At 45.5% G+C, this 18428-nt stretch overlaps 1 protein-coding gene across 4 annotated transcripts in view; it reads right to left on the bottom strand.

The window, feature by feature from the left end:
• si:dkey-43k4.5 (potassium voltage-gated channel subfamily S member 2) overlaps nucleotides 1–18428 on the bottom strand; it is a 70643-nt gene that overhangs the window by 21922 nt on the left and 30293 nt on the right. For all 4 annotated transcript variants that reach the window (XM_034165927.1, XM_034165931.1, XM_034165930.1 and 1 more), the window contains exons 2-5: nucleotides 17955–18131; nucleotides 16578–16711; nucleotides 14777–14941; nucleotides 14513–14684 (exon numbers count right to left, since the gene is read on the bottom strand). In XM_034165927.1, the coding sequence (XP_034021818.1) occupies nucleotides 14513–14684; nucleotides 14777–14941; nucleotides 16578–16711; nucleotides 17955–18125 (642 nt within the window). In that variant the 5' untranslated portion in view covers nucleotides 18126–18131. The remainder of the gene's footprint in view (nucleotides 1–14512; nucleotides 14685–14776; nucleotides 14942–16577; nucleotides 16712–17954; nucleotides 18132–18428) is intronic.

The raw sequence follows: 18428 nt of genomic DNA, 5'->3' as shown, positions 1-18428 counted from the left end.
AAAAAGAGTCTGTTGCTCTATAAAAAAGCCCTCCGTAAAGCTAGGACATCTTTCTACGCATCACTAATTGAAGAAAATAAGAACAACCCCAGGTTTCTTTTCACCACTGTAGCCAGGCTGACAAAGACTCAGAGCTCTATTGAGCTGAGTATTCCATTGACTTTAACTAGTAATGACTTCATGACTTTCTTTGCTAACAAAATTTTAACTATTAGAGAAAAAATTACTCATAACCATCCCAAAGACGTATCGTTATCTTTGGCTGCTTTCAGTGATGCCGGTATTTGGTTAGACTCTTTCTCTCCGATTGTTCTGTCTGAGTTATTTTCATTAGTTACTTCATCCAAACCATCAACATGTTTATTAGACCCCATTCCTACCAGGCTGCTCAAGGAAGCCCTACCATTATTTAATGCTTCGATCTTAAATATGATCAATCTATCTTTGTTAGTTGGCTATGTACCACAGGCTTTTAAGGTGGCAGTAATTAAACCATTACTTAAAAAGCCATCACTTGACCCAGCTATCTTAGCTAATTATAGGCCAATCTCCAACCTTCCTTTTCTCTCAAAAATTGTTGAAAGGGTAGTTGTAAAACAGCTAACTGATCATCTGCAGAGGAATGGTCTATTTGAAGAGTTTCAGTCAGGTTTTAGAATTCATCATAGTACAGAAACAGCATTAGTGAAGGTTACAAATGATCTTCTTATGGCCTCGGACAGTGGACTCATCTCTGTGCTTGTTCTGTTAGACCTCAGTGCTGCTTTTGATACTGTTGACCATAAAATTTTATTACAGAGATTAGAGCATGCCATAGGTATTAAAGGCACTGCGCTGCGGTGGTTTGAATCATATTTGTCTAATAGATTACAATTTGTTCATGTAAATGGGGAATCTTCTTCACAGACTAAAGTTAATTATGGAGTTCCACAAGGTTCTGTGCTAGGACCAATTTTATTCACTTTATACATGCTTCCCTTAGGCAGTATTATTAGACGGTATTGCTTAAATTTTCATTGTTACGCAGATGATACCCAGCTTTATCTATCCATGAAGCCAGAGGACACATACCAATTAGCTAAACTGCAGGATTGTCTTACAGACATAAAGACATGGATGACCTCTAATTTCCTGCTTTTAAACTCAGATAAAACTGAAGTTATTGTACTTGGCCCCACAAATCTTAGAAACATGGTGTCTAACCAGATCCTTACTCTGGATGGCATTACCCTGACCTCTAGTAATACTGTGAGAAATCTTGGAGTCATTTTTGATCAGGATATGTCATTCAAAGCGCATATTAAACAAATATGTAGGACTGCTTTTTTGTATTTATGCAGTATCTCTAAAACCAGAAAGGTCTTGTCTCAGAGTGATGCTGAAAAACTAATTCATGCATTTATTTCCTCTAGGCTGGACTATTGTAATTCATTATTATCAGGTTGTCCTAAAAGTTCCCTAAAAAGCCTTCAGTTAATTCAAAATGCTGCAGCTAGAGTACTGATGGGGACTAGAAGGAGAGAGCATATCTTACCCATATTGGCCTCTCTTCATTGGCTTCCTGTTAATTCTAGAATAGAATTTAAAATTCTTCTTCTTACTTATAAGGTTTTGAATAATCAGGTCCCATCTTATCTTAGGGAACTCGTAGTACCATATCACCCCAATAGAGCGCTTTGCTCTCAGACTGCAGACTTACTTGTAGTTCCTAGGGTTTGTAACAGTAGAATGGGAGGCAGAGCCTTCAGCTTTCAGGCTCCTCTCCTGTGGAACCAGCTCCCAATTCAGATCAGGGAGACAGACACCCTCTCTACTTTTAAGATTAGGCTTAAAACTTTCCTTTTTGCTAAAGCTTATAGTTAGGGCTGGATCAGGTGACCCTGAACCATCCCTTAGTTATGCTGCTATAGACATAGACTGCTGGGGGGTTCCCATGATGCATTGTTTCTTTCTCTTTTTGCTCTGTATGCACCACTCTGCATTTAATCATTAGTGATCGATCTCTGCTCCCCTCCACAGCATGTCTTTTTCCTGGTTCTCTCCCTCAGCCCCAACCAGTCCCAGCAGAAGACTGCCCTTCCCTGAGCCTGGTTCTGCTGGAGGTTTCTTCCTGTTAAAAGGGAGTTTTTCCTTCCCACTGTAGCCAAGTGCTTGCTCACAGGGGGTCGGTTTTACATAATTATTGTATGGCCTTGCCTTACAATATAAAGCGCCTTGGGGCAACTGTTTGTTGTGATTTGGCGCTATATAAAAAATTGATTGATTGATTGGAGAGAAAAGAGAAAAGAAGAGGAGAAACGAGCAAAAGATAAAGGTAAGCAGAAGCTGTGTCATTTCTTGTGTGAAATGTGTTATGTAGGCTGTAACCTGCTGCCAGTGGTGGGCACACTTCCAATAATCCGATAACAGATAATTATCGAAGATAATGTTTTCATTATCGGATTATCTTTTTAGATAACTTTAAAAACCATTATCGGACCAATTATCTTCCGATTAATTTTTGTCCGATAACTTCTAAACCGATAAACAAAGCTGAACAGCAACAAGCATTTTTAAAATTTAAAATCAGTTCAGCACCCACCTGTTAAAAGCTGTTTGCATGAAAAGCATCTCAACCCTCTGCAGACAAAGGAGAAATGGCCAAAAAAAAAAAAAAAACAACAAAAAAAACCCCATTTCCTTTAACATCATACCAATATGCTGGCAATATCACCTAAGTCATCCAGAGGCATACATTTTTAAGTTATGGTTCAAATTTTAACCAAACTAATTTTGGACAAGTTATTTAAAATTAGTGTCATGTCTGAAGTTTTATAAAGTGAAAATATCAGATATATGTTTTAGTTTTAAAGTAATGTGCTAATTTTTAAGGTTTTGTGAGCACATGTTGTGCCCCACAGTGCATTATGGAAAATTCCACGCATTTTAAATGTAGCAGACAGGGATTATCTGGAATTTTGTTTTCAAGGCCTCTACTGCCATCTACTGGCCAGTAGTGTTCATGGCAGTATTCGCCCTAAGTACTAAGCGTCTGGGAACCAGTAGATGGCAGTGTTCTATTTATTTTGACCCCGTTATATCAGATGATTGTCAAATCAACTTTTTTGCTTTGCAAATGGCTTTTTTTTTTTTTTACAAATGAAGTTTTAAAACAAAACAACAGCAAAATAATAAAAATAATAAAAATAATAATAATAATAATAATAATAATAATAACATTACAAGCCAGCTCTGCAAGGTGCAAGCGTTTGGATGCTTGTAGCTTTTCAGCAGCAGGAAACCCTCACGACGGCCGCCGACCACAATAATATATCAAACAGGTTTGATTTTCATTCAACCATACGATCGGCGATCAGGAGGTGGTCGTCAGATGTTGAACGCAGCTTGAGACTCCATGTACACTACACGATGCAGGACGCACGATTAACCTGAAACTCGGTCCAAAAAATTCCTGCATGAAAAATCATCTTGCACAGTGTAAAGCACGTTTTACAACATCATAAAATGTGCGCACATTCTCTCCACAAACAAAACATTTTGCAATGACACTTCCAGGGCTCCGTAAAAATGCCTGTTTTTACAAATAAAAAAATGGAATATTTTACAAAAGCACATTTATCTTTAAGCACCAACACACAACAGACGTCACATTAACGTTGGTTTACATAATGAATGACTGAACCAATCAGTGTTTAGCAGAGGCACTTTTACCCAGAATCCTGTCTGTTACAAAACCTCAGAATTAGTGCATTATTCAACATTAAAAGATATATGTTATATTTTAACTTTGTACAAATGACAGAATTGACATTAATGGAGTTATTCTATCGGTATTAATGTTATTTATAAATCAAAACCATAACTCAGCATGACTTTATTTTTCAAGACCTCCGCTTGACCAGAGCATTGTAATTGATAGAGAGCTGGCTTTATGGCTGCTCTCGGGGTGCCTCTGTGCTGGCAGCGCTGTAGTAAACAAGAGCTTCCAGCAGGGGCAGAATGTTGAGAGAAAACAGTGTGGTCTCATTGTTTGGGTCTGTTGTTTTTTTAATATTACTAGAAGCTGTTAAACTTGTTTTATTAGTAGTTGTAAATGTACCAGAGATAATATTGGAATTTATTGGTTATCTGTAACTTCCGATACATTTTTGGGTGGTTTATTGTTTTATCTTTATCGACGATAACTTTTCAGTTATCTGATTATCTGTTATCGAAGTTAATTTTTTGGTTATCTGTGCCCACCACTGCCTGCTGCACATTAAACTATATCTTGTTGTTCAAAGTACAGTACCAGCAAATAGGTTTTCTACAATGTTCATTTGTACATTTTAATTTGTATTTCTTGTTTGAAAAGTAATAGTGTAGTTAGTAGTCTCTTATTGAATCATTATCTCTTATTGAATTATTATTAATGAAGGATAGGACTTTACACAACAGTTGTGCAATTCATTTTGTTCCCCAAAATGTGAAATACTATAAATTGTCCTATAAAAAAGTTTAGACTTTCCTCCAGTTGTGCAGTGAGATTTATGTCTTTATCAAAGTGCCATTGTACACATAATTTCTCAAATGGTTTTATATTGGTGCATTTTAGAAATGCCTTATTTTTGTTTTATTATTTTATTTTTTATTTTATTTCTACAGTATTTATTTTATTTGTATTTTATACTTTTAACTTATACAGTATTACAGTTTATTTTTGTCTTGATATGTTTGTTTACAGTAATATTTTTATTTTATTTATTTTTCGTATTTATTTCTACATTATTCATTTTCTTATTTGTGTGTTATACTTTTAACTTACCCAGTATTACAGTTTGTGTTGTGTGGGCCGCTGAAGAGGAGGTATTGCTGGCTCACTACCACCAGATGGCGCCCTGCTTGGAGTGCGGGCTCCAAGCACGAGAGGGCGTCAGAGCCACTGGGAGTGACAGCTGTCACTTATCAGCACCAGCTGTCACTCGTTCAACTCATCACCATATAAGCCGGACTGCAACTCCACCTCCTTGCCGAGAAATCAGCTACCGTTCCAGGTAACCTTCTCTGCTGTGAGTTTTCTGAGACTGAATATTGTTCTGTGTGCAGCCGTTTTCCTGTGGTGACAGTCTGAAGCTGGATTGGTGGATAGTGTGAGCGCGACGTCTTCGCCTCACACTCCTTCCAGGGAGAGTCACTGACAGGAGCTGCACAGGTGATTCTGTGTCTGGAGGTGGAGGTTCTCCCTCCCGGAGGAACTAAGCTTTACACGATTGCTGGGTGTGTATTCACACACCCACCATTAACTGTTTCTGTTTTCTGCCAGCAATACCGGGTCTGACTGCTGAAGACAGTGGCCACCTGGGGCGCAGGGCTTGGCGGCTCCGGTGTTCTTCAGATCCGTTGGTGGTGGAAGCTGTGTGGGATCCAGCTCTTCTCTCGCCAGACGTCTTCTATCTTCGAGCCTGCCCACACGTCACCTTGTGTATAATTGACAATCCACATTATTGTTATTGTCTGTATTTCATTGTGCGATTCACAACATTAAACTGTTGCTTTTGGCTTATCCATTGTCCGTTCATTAATGCTCCCTGTTGTGGGTGAGTGTCACGACACCTTCCCAACAAGATTTCTCAGCCAGCGTCATGAATCCCGAGGGGCGTCAACCATCACTTGAACAGCCAATGGAAGAGCGAGGTGAACAGGCGTCAGCAGGAGGCGTGTTAGGTGAGCTGCAGCAAATCTTAACCGCTTTCACTGCTCGGTTGGACTTAGTCACCGAGCGGAATGTGATTCTTAATTTGGAGGATGGAGGCTCTCACCGTGTTCGACCACCCTCATAGAGGCGAGACCGTTTCAAGCGTGCTGCTGTCGATAAGACAGGGGTGCCGGAGTGCAGCTAAGTATGTAGTCGACTTCCGCATCACGGCAGCGCGAGCCAGCTGGAATGCTGTTGCGCTCCACGCCGCCTTTGTAAACGGACTGTCTCTGGTCCTTAAGGAGCACCTGGTGGCGAAGGACGAGCCACGGGATTTAGACGGGCTTATCGACCTGGTTATACGGTTGGACAACCGATTAACAGAACACCGATGGGAGCGAGATGAAGGGCGTAGTCAGGCACAAGCCGTCCCTCTTCCTCCCGGGTCCGAAAGGGAGCCGTCTTCCCCACGCTCCACAGCCAAGGCTCTCCACGTGACGACAGCTCCCCCTGCTGCCGTTGCTATGGAAACGAGCAGGGCCAAAAGGCGATCAGATCAGAGACAGAGGAGGCTGGTCCGTGGGGAGTGTTTTCTCTGCAGCTCAACTGAGCACACGCAGAGAAACTGCCCCAAACGGTCAAAACAGCAGCACCCATCCTTGGAGACTGGGCTAAGGGTGGGTCACAATACCCACATGGGGAAACCCCATAAATCTGCACGAATCCCAGTCACGATCCTAAGTGAGGATTTAACCCTTCACGCCCCAGCACTAGTAGACACGGGGTCGGAAGGGAATCTGTTGGACAGCAGATGGGCAAAGGAGGTAGGGCTCCCTCTGGTGGCTCTGCCTTCACCTTTGAAGGTACGGGCACTAGATGGCACCCTTCTTCCATTAATCACACACCAGATACAGCCCGTGACATTGGTTGTGTCTGGGAATCACAGGGAGGAGATCGTGTTTTATGTAACACCTTCTACCTCCCGAGTGATTTTAGGGTTTCCATGGATGGTGAAGCACAATCCCCGGATTGATTGGCCGTCTGGGGTTGTGACGCAGTGGAGCGAAACCTGCCACCGGGAATGTTTAGGATCCTCGGTTCCACCCGGTGTGACAGCTAATGAGGAGGTCAAAGTCCCCCCCAATCTGACGGCGGTGCCGGAGGAGTACCACGATCTTGCTGACGTCTTCAGCAAAGATCTGGCACTCACTCTTCCCCCGCACCGACCGTACGATTGCGCCGTCGATCTGATCCCGGACGCTGAGTACCCGTCCAGCAGGCTGTACAACCTCTCACGTCCGGAACGCGAATCAATGGAGACCTACATCCGGGACTCCTTAGCTGCCGGGTTGATCCGGAACTCCACCTCCCAGATGGGTGCAGGTTTCTTTTTTGTGGGTAAGAAGGACGGCGGACTCCGTTCATGCATCGATTACAGAGGGCTGAACGAGATTACGGTTCGTAATCGATACCCATTACCTCTGTTGGATTCGGTGTCCACGCCCCTGCATGGAGCCCAAGTATTCACCAAACTCGATCTTAGGAATGCGTACCACCTGGATCGGATCCGGAAGGGAGACGATTGGAAGACGGCATTTAACACCCCGTTAGGTCACTTTAGGTACCTGGTCATGCCGTTCGGCCTCACTAACGCCCCCGCGACGTTCCAAGCATTGGTTAATGACGTCTTGCGGGACTTCCTGCACCGGTTTGTCTTCGTATATCTAGACCAGGGGTGGGCAACCTGTTCCAGAAAGAGCCATGAGGGTGCAGGTTTTCTTTGCAGCCACTGACTCCACCAGGTGATTTCACTGATTAACTGATTCCATCTGCTCAAAGTGATATTAATCAGTAAAATCACCTGGTGGAGTCAGTGGCTGCAAAGAAAACCTGCACCCTCATGGCTCTTTCTGGAACAGGTTGCCCACCCCTGATCTAGACAATATACTCATGTTTTCTCCGGACCCTGAGACTCATGTCCAGCATGTACGTCAGGTCCTGCAGCGGTTATTGGAGAACCGGCTGTTTGTGAAGGGCGAGAAGTGCGAGTTCCACCGTACTTCTTTGTCCTTCCTGGGGTTCATCATCTCCTCCAACTCCGTCGCCCCTGATCCGGCTAAGGTTGCGGTGGTGAGAGATTGGCCCCAACCAACAAGCTGTAAGAAGCTGCAACAGTTCCTCGGTTTTGCAAATTTCTACAGGAGGTTCATTAAGGGTTACAGTCAGGTACCGAGCTCCCTGACTGCCCTGACCTCCACTAAAGTCCCCTTCACCTGGTCGGATCGGTGCGAAGCCGCGTTTAGGGAGTTGAAACGCCGGTTGTCGTCTGCACCAGTTCTGGTGCAGCCTGATCCTAATCGCCAGTTCATAGTTGAAGTGGATGCCTCTGACTCAGGGATAGGAGCCGTGCTGTCCCAGAGCAGGGAGTCCGATAAGTTTCTCCACCCTTGTGCCTATTTTTCCCGCAGGTTGACCCCGGCTGAGAGGAATTATGACGTCTGCAATTGGGAACTCCTGGCGGTGAAGGAGTGGTTGAAGAGTGGAGACACCTGTTGGAGGGAGCGACGGTGCCCTTCACGGTTTTCACGGACCATCGGAACCTGGAGTACATCCAGACCACCAAGCGGCTGAACCCCAGGCAAGCCCGCTGGTCACTGTTCTTTGGGCGCTTTGACTTCCAGATTACATACCGCCCCGGGACCAAGAACCAATGATCGGATGCCCTGTCCCGGGTGCACGAAGAGGAAGCCAAGGCCGAGTTGTCGGACCCAACAGAGACCATCATCCCCGGTGGCCACCCTCACCTGGGACGTGGAGAAGACCGTCCGGGAAGCCCTGACATGGAACCCGGGGACCGGCCCAAGGAACAAATTGTACGTCCCACCAGAGGCCAGAGCTGCAGTTTTGGACTTCTGTCATGGTTCCAAGCTCTCCTGTCATCCTGGGGTGTGCAGAACCATGGCAGTGGTCCAGCAGTGCTTCTGGTGGGCGTCTATGGAGGCCGGCGTCCGGGATTACGTCCAGGCCTGTACCACCTGTGCCAGGGGCAAGGCCGACCACAAGAGGACTTCGGGACTCCTCCAGCCCCTACCGGTGCCTCACCGCCCCTGGTCCCACATCGGCCTGGACTTTGTCACGGGCCTCCCGCTGTCCCAGGGCAACACCACCATCCTCACGATAGTGGACCGGTTCTCCAAGGCGGCCCACTTCGTGGCCCTCCCAAAGCTCCCGATGGCCCAGGAGACAGCAGACCTCCTGGTCCACCATGTCATGCGTCTGCATGGGATACCAGCGGACATCGTCTCGGATCGTGGTCCTCAGTTCTCTTCCCAAGTCTGGAGGAGTTTCTGCAGGGAACTGGGGGCCACCGTGAGTCTCTCGTCCGGGTATCACCCTCAGACAAACGGACAGGCAGAGCGGGCTAACCAGGAGCTGGAACAGGCCCTCCGCTGCGTGACCTCCGCGCACCCGATGGCCTGGAACAACCATCTGGCCTGGATCGAGTATGCCCACAACAGCCAAGTGTCGTCTGCCACCGGCCTCTCCCCGTTTGAGGTGTGTTTGGGGACCAGCCCCCATTGTTCCCACTTGTGGAGGGGGAGGTCGGTGTGCCCTCGGTCCAGGCTCACCTCAGGAGGTGCCGCCGGGTGTGGCGGACTGCCCGTTCTGCCCTGTTAAAGGCCCGGACGAGGGCCAAGGCCCATGCAGACCGCCGGCGTTCCCCGGCCCCTGCATACCAGCCCGGGCAGGAGGTGTGGTTGTCGACAAAGGACATCCCACTTCAAGTGGAATCACAGAAACTCAAGGACAGGTTTATTGGACCGTTTCCCATCCTCAAAGTCCTCAGTCTGGCCGCAGTGAAGCTAAAGCTGCCAGCTTCACTGCGGATCCACCCGGTTTTCCATGTGTCACGTCTCAAACCTCATCACACCTCACCACTCTGCACCCCTGGCCCCGCACCGCCTCCTGCCCGGATCATCGACGGGGAGCCGGCATGGACCGTGCGTCGGCTCCTGGACGTCCGTCGTAAGGGCCGGGGGTTCCAGTATCTGGTGGACTGGGAGGGGTATGGACCCGAAGAACGCTCCTGGGTGAAGAGGAGCTTCATCCTGGACCCGGCCCTCCTGGCCGATTTCTACAACCGGCACCCGGACAAGCCTGGTGGCGCCCGTTGAGGGGGGGGTCCTGTTGTGTGGGCCGCTGAAGAGGAGGTATTGCTGGCCCACTACCACCAGATGGCGCCCTGCTTGGAGTGCGGGCTTCAAGCACGAGAGGGCGTCGGAGCCGCTGGGAGTGACAGCTGTCACTTATCAGCACCAGCTGTCACTCGTTCAACTCATCACCATATAAGCCGGACTGCAACTCCACCTCCTTGCCGAGAAATAAGCTACCGTTCCAGGTAACCTTCTCTGCTGTGAGTTTTCTGAGACTGAATATTGTTCTGTGTGCAGCCGTTTTCCTGTGGTGACAGTCTGAAGCTGGATTGGTGGATAGTGTGAGCGCGACGTCTTCGCCTCACACTCCTTCCAGGGAGAGTGACTGACAGGAGCTGCACGGGTGATTCTGTGTCTGGAGGTGGAGGTTCTCCCTCCCGGAGGAACTAAGCTTTACATGATTGCTGGGTGTGTATTCACACACCCACCATTAACTGTTTCTGTTTTCTGCCAGCAGTACCGGGTCTGACTGCTGAAGACAGTGGCCACCTGGGGCGCAGGGCTTGGCGGCTCCGGTGTTCTTCAGATCCGTTGGTGGTGGAAGCTGTGTGGGATCCGGCTCTTCTCTCGCCAGACGTCTTCTATCTTCGAGCCTGCCCACACGTCATCTTGTGTATAATTGACAATCCACATTATTGTTATTGTCTGTATTTCGTTGCGCGATTCACAACATTAAATTGTTGCTTTTGGCTTATCCATTGTCCGTTCATTAATGCCCCCTGTTGTGGGTCCGTGTCACGACACCATCCCAACAGTTTGTTTTTTGTTTTGTTATGTTTATAGTAATATTTAAGTTTCTTCCACGTTTTTTCAAATAAAAATTGAAAAGAAATTCTGATTGTGCCTGTGATGGTGGGGGGATCCTCCGGTTAAATCCTGTCTGTCAGACAATGGCAGAAAGATGCATGCACCACACAGCAGGCAGAGGGCGCTTATTACCCCTCCAAGTGGAGTAGCGCAGTATGCCCTGCTGCCGTGATTGCATTTGGGGGGGGGGGGGGGGGGGGGCGCCGGTGGGGTTGCTCACCCAGGGCGCCAAACAGGCTAGGACCGCCACTGGTGTGACCTTAGGCAGAAGGCTAGAGGGTTGGAACGGAAATGGCATAGTTGCAAACTAGAGGTGTCCTTTGACCTCCACATTAGGGACATTACAAGGACTGCTTTCTTCCATCTAAGAAATATAGCAAAAATTTGTCCCATCCAGTCTATGGCTGATGCTGAGACTCTGATTCATGCTTTTGTTTCTTCTATATTGGATTATTGTAATGCTTTGTTTTCTGGTTTACCACAGTCCAGCATCAGGGGTCTTCAACTGGTTCAAAATGCTGCTCCCAGACTTCTGACACGAAGCAGAAGGTTTGATCATATTACGCCGGTTCTGGCATCCCTTCCCTGGCTTCCGGTCTCTTTGAGATCGGATTTTAAAGTGTTACTATTGGCCTATAAAATTGTTCATGGACTGGCGCCCCCCATCTGGCCAGCCTGGTTGAGTCCTACGTGCCGGCAAGGGCTCTGCGTTCACAGGGTGCGGGACTATTGTGTGTCCCGAGGGTGAAGAAAAGGTCAGCGGGTTACAGAGCTTTTTATCACTGCTCCCCAGCTCTGTGGAATGATCTGCCTGCGCTGATACGACAGTTGGACTCTGTGGAGACTTTTAAAGCCAGGCTGAAGACACATCTGTTCTCCCTGTTTTATCATTAGTTTTTTTATATGATTGTGTCTTTTTTATTTGTTTTATTTATTTTACTTTTTTTTTACCTTTTTATGGTTAAATTTTTTTTATTGTGTTTTAATCTTATTTCATTTTATTCTGCTTTTAAATGTTTGTGAAGCGCCTTGAGGCGATTACTTGTGATTTGGCGCTATATAAATTAATAAATTATTATATATTATATTATTATGTTCCAGCTAAGGTGTTGAAGGAGGTTTTTAATAATGCTGGGGTGGGTCTCCTAACTTTTATCAATGCTTGTCTTAGATCAGGGTCTGTTCCAGCTGCTTTTAAACATGCTGTGGTTCAACTTCTTAAAAAACTTCACCTGGACTCATCAGTTTTATCCAATTTTAGACCTGTGTCTCATCTGCCATTTCTATCTAAGGTTTTAGAAAAGGTTATCTTTTCACAGTTATAGTCATTTTTAGAAGACAATCACATCCTTGAAAAATTCCAATCTGGGTTTAGATCGTGACACAGCACTGAGTCTGCACTTTTAAAACTTCATAATGACATCACTTTGACATCTGCCTGTGCTGGTTCTGTTGGACCTCACAGCAGCCTTTCATACTGTGGATCACACAGTACTTGTTTCCCAGTTAGAACATTTTATTGGCATTCAGGGTACTGCACTTAAGTGGTTTAGATCATATTTGGCTGAAAGGAGCTTTTCTGTTATGATTGGGGACCTCTCCTCATCAACTGCTCCTCTGTGTTGTGGAGTGCCGCAGGCAAATTTTGGTGCCCTGGCTAATTATGTAAACCAGCTGTCAAGAATTTGGGAGTGATATTTGACAGCTGTTTGAGGTTCGATTAACAGATAAACTCTGTTGTCAAATAAACTCTGTTGTTTTTCCAGCTTTGTCTTTTGGCTAAAATAAAGCACTTCCTCAGTAGACGTGATCTTGAGACTGTCAGGGCAGGTGATGGTTCGATGCAAGAAGTAGTAGGAGACCAATGCAAACTCACAGACATGGTTGGTTGTGGAGAATAAGTAGCTATATCTGAAGACCAGGCAGTGGATTCAGTACACATGAAGTCAGACATACGGTCAGAGGTATCAGACATGGAACAGGCAGGGTCGTGGCCAAGAAACGCGCAGGGTTCATACCAACGGCGTCAAGGAGAATAGCAGGCAGAGCAAAGGCGGAGTCAAAAACAGGCAGAGTTCAGGGCTACGGCGAGGCGGAGGACGGAGTACACAAGCAAGGTCAAAAATACTAGAGCACAAACTGGACAAGACAAGAGGCGAGAAAGTGAACAAAGTCAACAATCGGGCAGTGAGCTGTGGAACTGTGAGGGTTTTAATAGGAGGAGACTAATCAGGGTGATGTGGAGCAGGTGTGTGGAAGGAGGTGTGGTTTAGTGAACAAAGAAGAGGTAAGAAAGGCAAGAAAGTGCAGGAGGGCAAAACAAACCGGTGCAAAGCAAGATAAGTAGGTGACAGAAAAACTAACTGAATAACATGACGTGTTCTAGACAAACAATAATGCGTGAGTGAAACCAAAAGGGGCAGAACTAAGAAATACGGTGACAAGTCTAAAGAGAGAAAAAACAAGGACCTTTGAATTAAACCAAACTAGGATGAAACAGATACTGGCTGAGACAAGAGAATACAATAACTGACGAAGGCACAACAACTATGGATTAAACTGCAAATAACCAAAACCCGGAGAATACAGAATAATGCAATAAATAAAACAAGATAACTGATGAACAGAAAATGCCATGAATAACAAATGGAACATAATCTGATGAGCAACACCAAAGTTAAAAAATAATAACATGTGACTAAGCATATACAATAAATGTGATAAACTCATGATAAAAAATGAAAACAAACTGGCAGGACAAAACTAGAATGGAACTGAATCATGACAAAGAAATACAAAGTGACAAAGAGACCAAGTAACAGGCAAAATGGAACACAGAATAAACACATGATGAAAATAATCCACTAATAAAACAAAGCAGGAGCCGAAGGGGAGGAAAAGAAAGAGGGAATCAAAGCCTTGAACACGGCCAAACCATGACAGAGACAGCCATTCATGCTTTCATCAGCTCCAGACTTGATTATTGTAATGCACTTTATTCAAGCATTAATCAGTCGTCTCTTGCACGTCTCCAGTTGGTGCAGAATGCTGCTGCTCGTCTTTTATCAAACACTTTTAGACATGAACATATTACACCCGTCCTGTACTCATTCCACTGGCTTCCAGTTCGTTTTAGAATTGATTTTAAGATTTTAGAGTTTGTTTTTAAAGCTATTTATGGCCTTGCACCTCCCTGCTTGTCTGAAATTTTAACTTTGCGTACTTACAGTAGGACATTACAGGTGTCTGGCCAGCTTTACATAGATGCTCCGAGGTCAGGATACAAACACTGGGGTGATCATGCTTTTGCAGTAGCTGGCCCCAGACTGTGGAACAAGCTACCTTTTGAATTACGTACTATTCCTGACCTAGCACTTTTTAAATCTAAGTTAAAGACTTATTTATTTAAAATGGCTTTTAACACCTAGTAGGGAGATGACATGTTCTGTTTTTACATGCTGTTTTAAAAATTTATTGTATATGTGTTTTATTTTTGTGAATTTGTGTTTTTAATGTCAAGTGCTTTGGACACCAGTTGGTGCTGTAAAGTGCTCTATAAATAAATGTTGATTGATTATTAGCACATGGAATAAACAGTATAAATTCTGTCTGCTTCTGATTTGCCTCCTGCACACAATGAAACGGCTGCAGCGCCGCAACAGAACCCAAACTCAACTCATCTGGATGTGTATCGAGAACATCCCACCTAAGGTTCCAGTACGATTGGCTGTTGTGTGAGACAGAGAAGCGCATCACCATGAAATCTGTTTCCTGTTGGCTTCACAAGGCTGAGATTGTTTCAGCACTATGCACCAACCTGATACTCGGAGATGCTGTTAATACACATGGAGGCAATGGACATGATCACCACCCCGATGGAGAGCAGGCTGAAGAGCTTGCTGGGGATGGAGTATCCTGGATTCTCCAGAGTCAGCCACAGGCACTTCCTGATGTTGCCATAACGCACCTCCTCGAAATGCTGCATGTCTCTGTGAGGATGGATGAAGATGATGGAGCAGGATGGAACTCAATAACATCATGATATAAATCTACATCATTTTGACTGTAGAGTCTCTCCTACCTGTATAAGTCAGATATCTCATCTACAGACGTGTCTACGCTGCTGACTTCGCTCTCATCGTCCCAGCTGCGGTATCGGCTGCTCTCCAGTTTGCGGTCTTGGAAGCGGTAACTACAGCAACTGTCCAGGAAAAACTCATTGATGCCCCAATATTCAATCTCCTGACTGAGAGGGAAGCAGAAGTCAGATCAGGTTTATCTAGAAGGAGCTGCAGGCTGAAAGGTCACACACCAGACATCAAGTGAAATGTCGCCCACAGATCAGGAGCTGTTTGCACATTTGCACTGGGAGATTTTAATATAGATAGATAGATAGATTTACTGTCATTACAACAAGTGCAATGAAATTTCTTCACACCCAATCACCTCAGACAAAAATACAATTAATCCACAATTATTACAAGCTGAACGTAATAATGGCACACAGAATTAAAACAACCATACGTATACATTTGATTGTTTATGTACGCAAAACTTTATGACAATCCGTCATCCGAATTGAGGGAATGAGAGTGTGGAGGGGGCTGCAGCAGTGTCCCACGCAGCTGCGAGCTCGGGGGGATCAGCATGGTGGAGGCAAGGGTGGGGGGGTAGGGGCAGGGAGAGGGGCGTGCGCCATGTGTGCTGAAAAGATGAGTTTGTATCAGTCAGATGAGTTTGTATCTGTTTCTGTCAGTGTGTGCATAATGTCCAGAGTTGGCTTGACAATATCACACTGTAGGGGAGGGCAGAAGATAAGAGGGCAGCCGAATGGTTCACCAAGGCCGTAGAAATTCTTCTGGAGGAAAACAGCAGGGCGTTTTGATGTTTAGGGTTGATCAGAGAAACACATTTGCAGCTCCTCTGACCATCCAAATCCAATTTATAAGCATTCCCTGGTCTCCGACATCTTCCTTTGCAAGGCGAACATTTGCTCCAAGATGTTATCCAACTTACATTGAGTTCAAGGGTTAACGCAGTCTGAGACTGTATCATCTTGCCCAACTCATTAATCATGACGGACAGGTGAGGAGTTGAGGTTCTGGTAGCAGCAGTCTTGCCAATTCTCTGGTAGGTCAGGGCAGCACATAAACTAATAATCACCAGCCCTCCCACAATAAAACCAAATATAAATAAGTCTTCGATGTTCTCCACAGAGAGTGGTACCAAGCACGCAACATGCCACTTCTCCCAGGTGTCGAGAACATAGCCCGCAGAGTAGGTTCCATCTGGGAACGCAGGGTCCCCAGCCCTGATTTCCTTGTTGAAAAATGGTGTCAATAACATTCAGAGACCAGCTGATCAATTCAGCCCAGTCTCATATTTTTTTTTTAAACTCACTATTACTAAACCTACTCCTACCCCAACCCTAACCATAACCACCCCAACCCCCCCGCTTCAGTTTTAATTTCGTGTAGCCATCACAGAATGAATTATTAGAATGAATTTGTGCTGCCGTGACAAAAATGAGGTGCTTTTTGTCACAATATCACGAACCAATAGATTAATGTATATTTCGTGCTGCTGAATCATGACTTGCCATGAGACCAGGTTGGATCAATTCCATGGTTAATCCAAATATAGTTAAAAGAATTCACAGTCTGGTGAAGTTGGGACTTTTGAATGTTGGAGCAGAGACAGAAAAGCACAGAGGGAGAGGAGAGAGGAGGAGATGCAACTGCCCTCGCTGGAGTACCAAGCTAATATATTTGCTGCACTGTAGGCAAAAGGTTTGCAAACATCTGAATGTTCTTGCATCTTGCATGTGAAGTTGGTTATTTAACAGTAGAGATGAATACAGTAAGAAAGGAGTAAATGTGCACCTGAAGGAGAAGACGCACAGCTCATCCATGATGTGAAGTTTGCCAGTCTGATAGAAGTGCAGGACATACGGGAAGAGGCTGGGATTCCTGTCAAAATAAAACTCCTTCTGCTGCACGTCGTAGTCATCACACACCTGCAGACATGGAAGTGGAAGCATTAATTATTCTTTGTGCTTGTTTTGTAACATTTTTGCAAAGTGACAAGTTTCGCTCACATGCTGACATGTTGCCAGACTTAACACATCATTTTCAAATGTAATCAAGACATTAAAATGTGACACATTTCTTAATAAAGCCCTACGAAAACAGAAAGTCACAACTGACAGTGGAAATAAAGGTTTTTGGGTCCTGCCTTACAACCAACTCTGGAGTACGTTTTCCACTTGTATTATGTGCTCCGTACCCAAAACTTGGGCTATGCGTTTTCCACCTTCCGCTATCGTCCTGGCAATCCCTCGGTGGTGAGGAAAATTGTCTCCTGGTCAGTTCCCAGACAGGATGGTGGATACAGAGATGACTGAACAGGCGCACTCTTTCTGACAGACACTGCACGTGTTTGCTGCTGGAAGCTTCCGCTGGTCAGGATCTTACTCTGTCTTTCTTTCCTCTTTCTCCTCTGTGTTGTTTGTCTGTATTGTTTTAAAGAATTCCACTCCCATGTGGATCATTGCTCGCCAGCTGGCTCAGTCCCTCGCTTGTTCTTCCCAGGTCTTCCAGTCAGTGGAGCAGCTCTTCAGGTTGTGCTTCAGGAGGTCTTTGTAGCATTTTTTCTGCTCTCCTCTGGACCATTTGTTTGGGAAGTTGGTTGTCATCCATCCTAATGACATGACCCGCCCCCCGAACCTGGTTCTTGATGATGACACACTCAATCCTCTGGAGCTTGGCTTCAGCCAGGACGTGGATGTTGGTATGGTCATCTTCCCACCAGGGTTGGCATGACAACAGCTTTGCAGATGAGGGCTTTCGTCTCGTGCCCATGGTCTCTGTCGTTGAAAGCACGGTTACGAAGCTGACTGAAGGCAGTTTCTGCACACTGGAGTCAGTGTTAGATCTTGTCATCAATGTCGGAATTTGATGACACATAATTTTGTCCAAGATTCATTTGTGTGGCGTTAACCATCTCTGACATACACAGAAAAACAAACCACTGATCACAGCTCACGTTTGATTGTTTTTAACCTGGAGTGGTCAGAACACCTGAATTAAAATGCCTTTTTGCAAACTGAAAATCACAATGTCTCAAACCTCAATTTGTCATTTTAAAATACTTTCTTGTTGAGGCCTGATGAGAGAAATGCAGACATGAAACAATGCGTAGTATCTACAACATCTCTGTCATCTTCCCACCTGTTAATACTCCTCAGTCAGGTGACTAACCTGCAGTATAGCTTCTTCGGAATCGCAAGCTAGAAGTTTCCCCAGTCTGGTATCAGGAAATTTCTTCAAGGTGCTGGAACAGAGGCTCCTCTTCAGACCTCCAACGTTAACGTGGACAAGTCCTTCATCTGAGTCCTGGTGGACCCAACCGGACAAGCTCTTCTTCACCATAGTTACCTACAAAAACATAAGTATGAACGAAAGACACCAGAAAACACCTTGGGTTTTGAATGGCAACCAACCAGCCAGACAACCGGTCCATCTCCACCTCAGGAAAGCAGCCAACTCTCTGCCATAGCCAGGTGAAGGGCGCACGTCCCCTTACCTTCTCCCAACACTGGGCCTCTCAACAAGTCATTAATAGCCTGGATCTTATTCGTCTTGATCCAAGACTATCACAAAACCAGAGTATGAAGTCGATTCCACAAAGATCAAAGCATCATCCATTTATTCCACGTCAGTAAACCTTCTCGC

This window comes from Thalassophryne amazonica, chromosome 3 (assembly GCF_902500255.1).
Source record: "Thalassophryne amazonica chromosome 3, fThaAma1.1, whole genome shotgun sequence".
NCBI lineage: Eukaryota > Metazoa > Chordata > Actinopteri > Batrachoidiformes > Batrachoididae > Thalassophryne > Thalassophryne amazonica.
The sequence above is the reverse complement of the archived record's forward strand: the minus strand, read 5'-3'. Positions and strand labels throughout refer to the sequence as shown.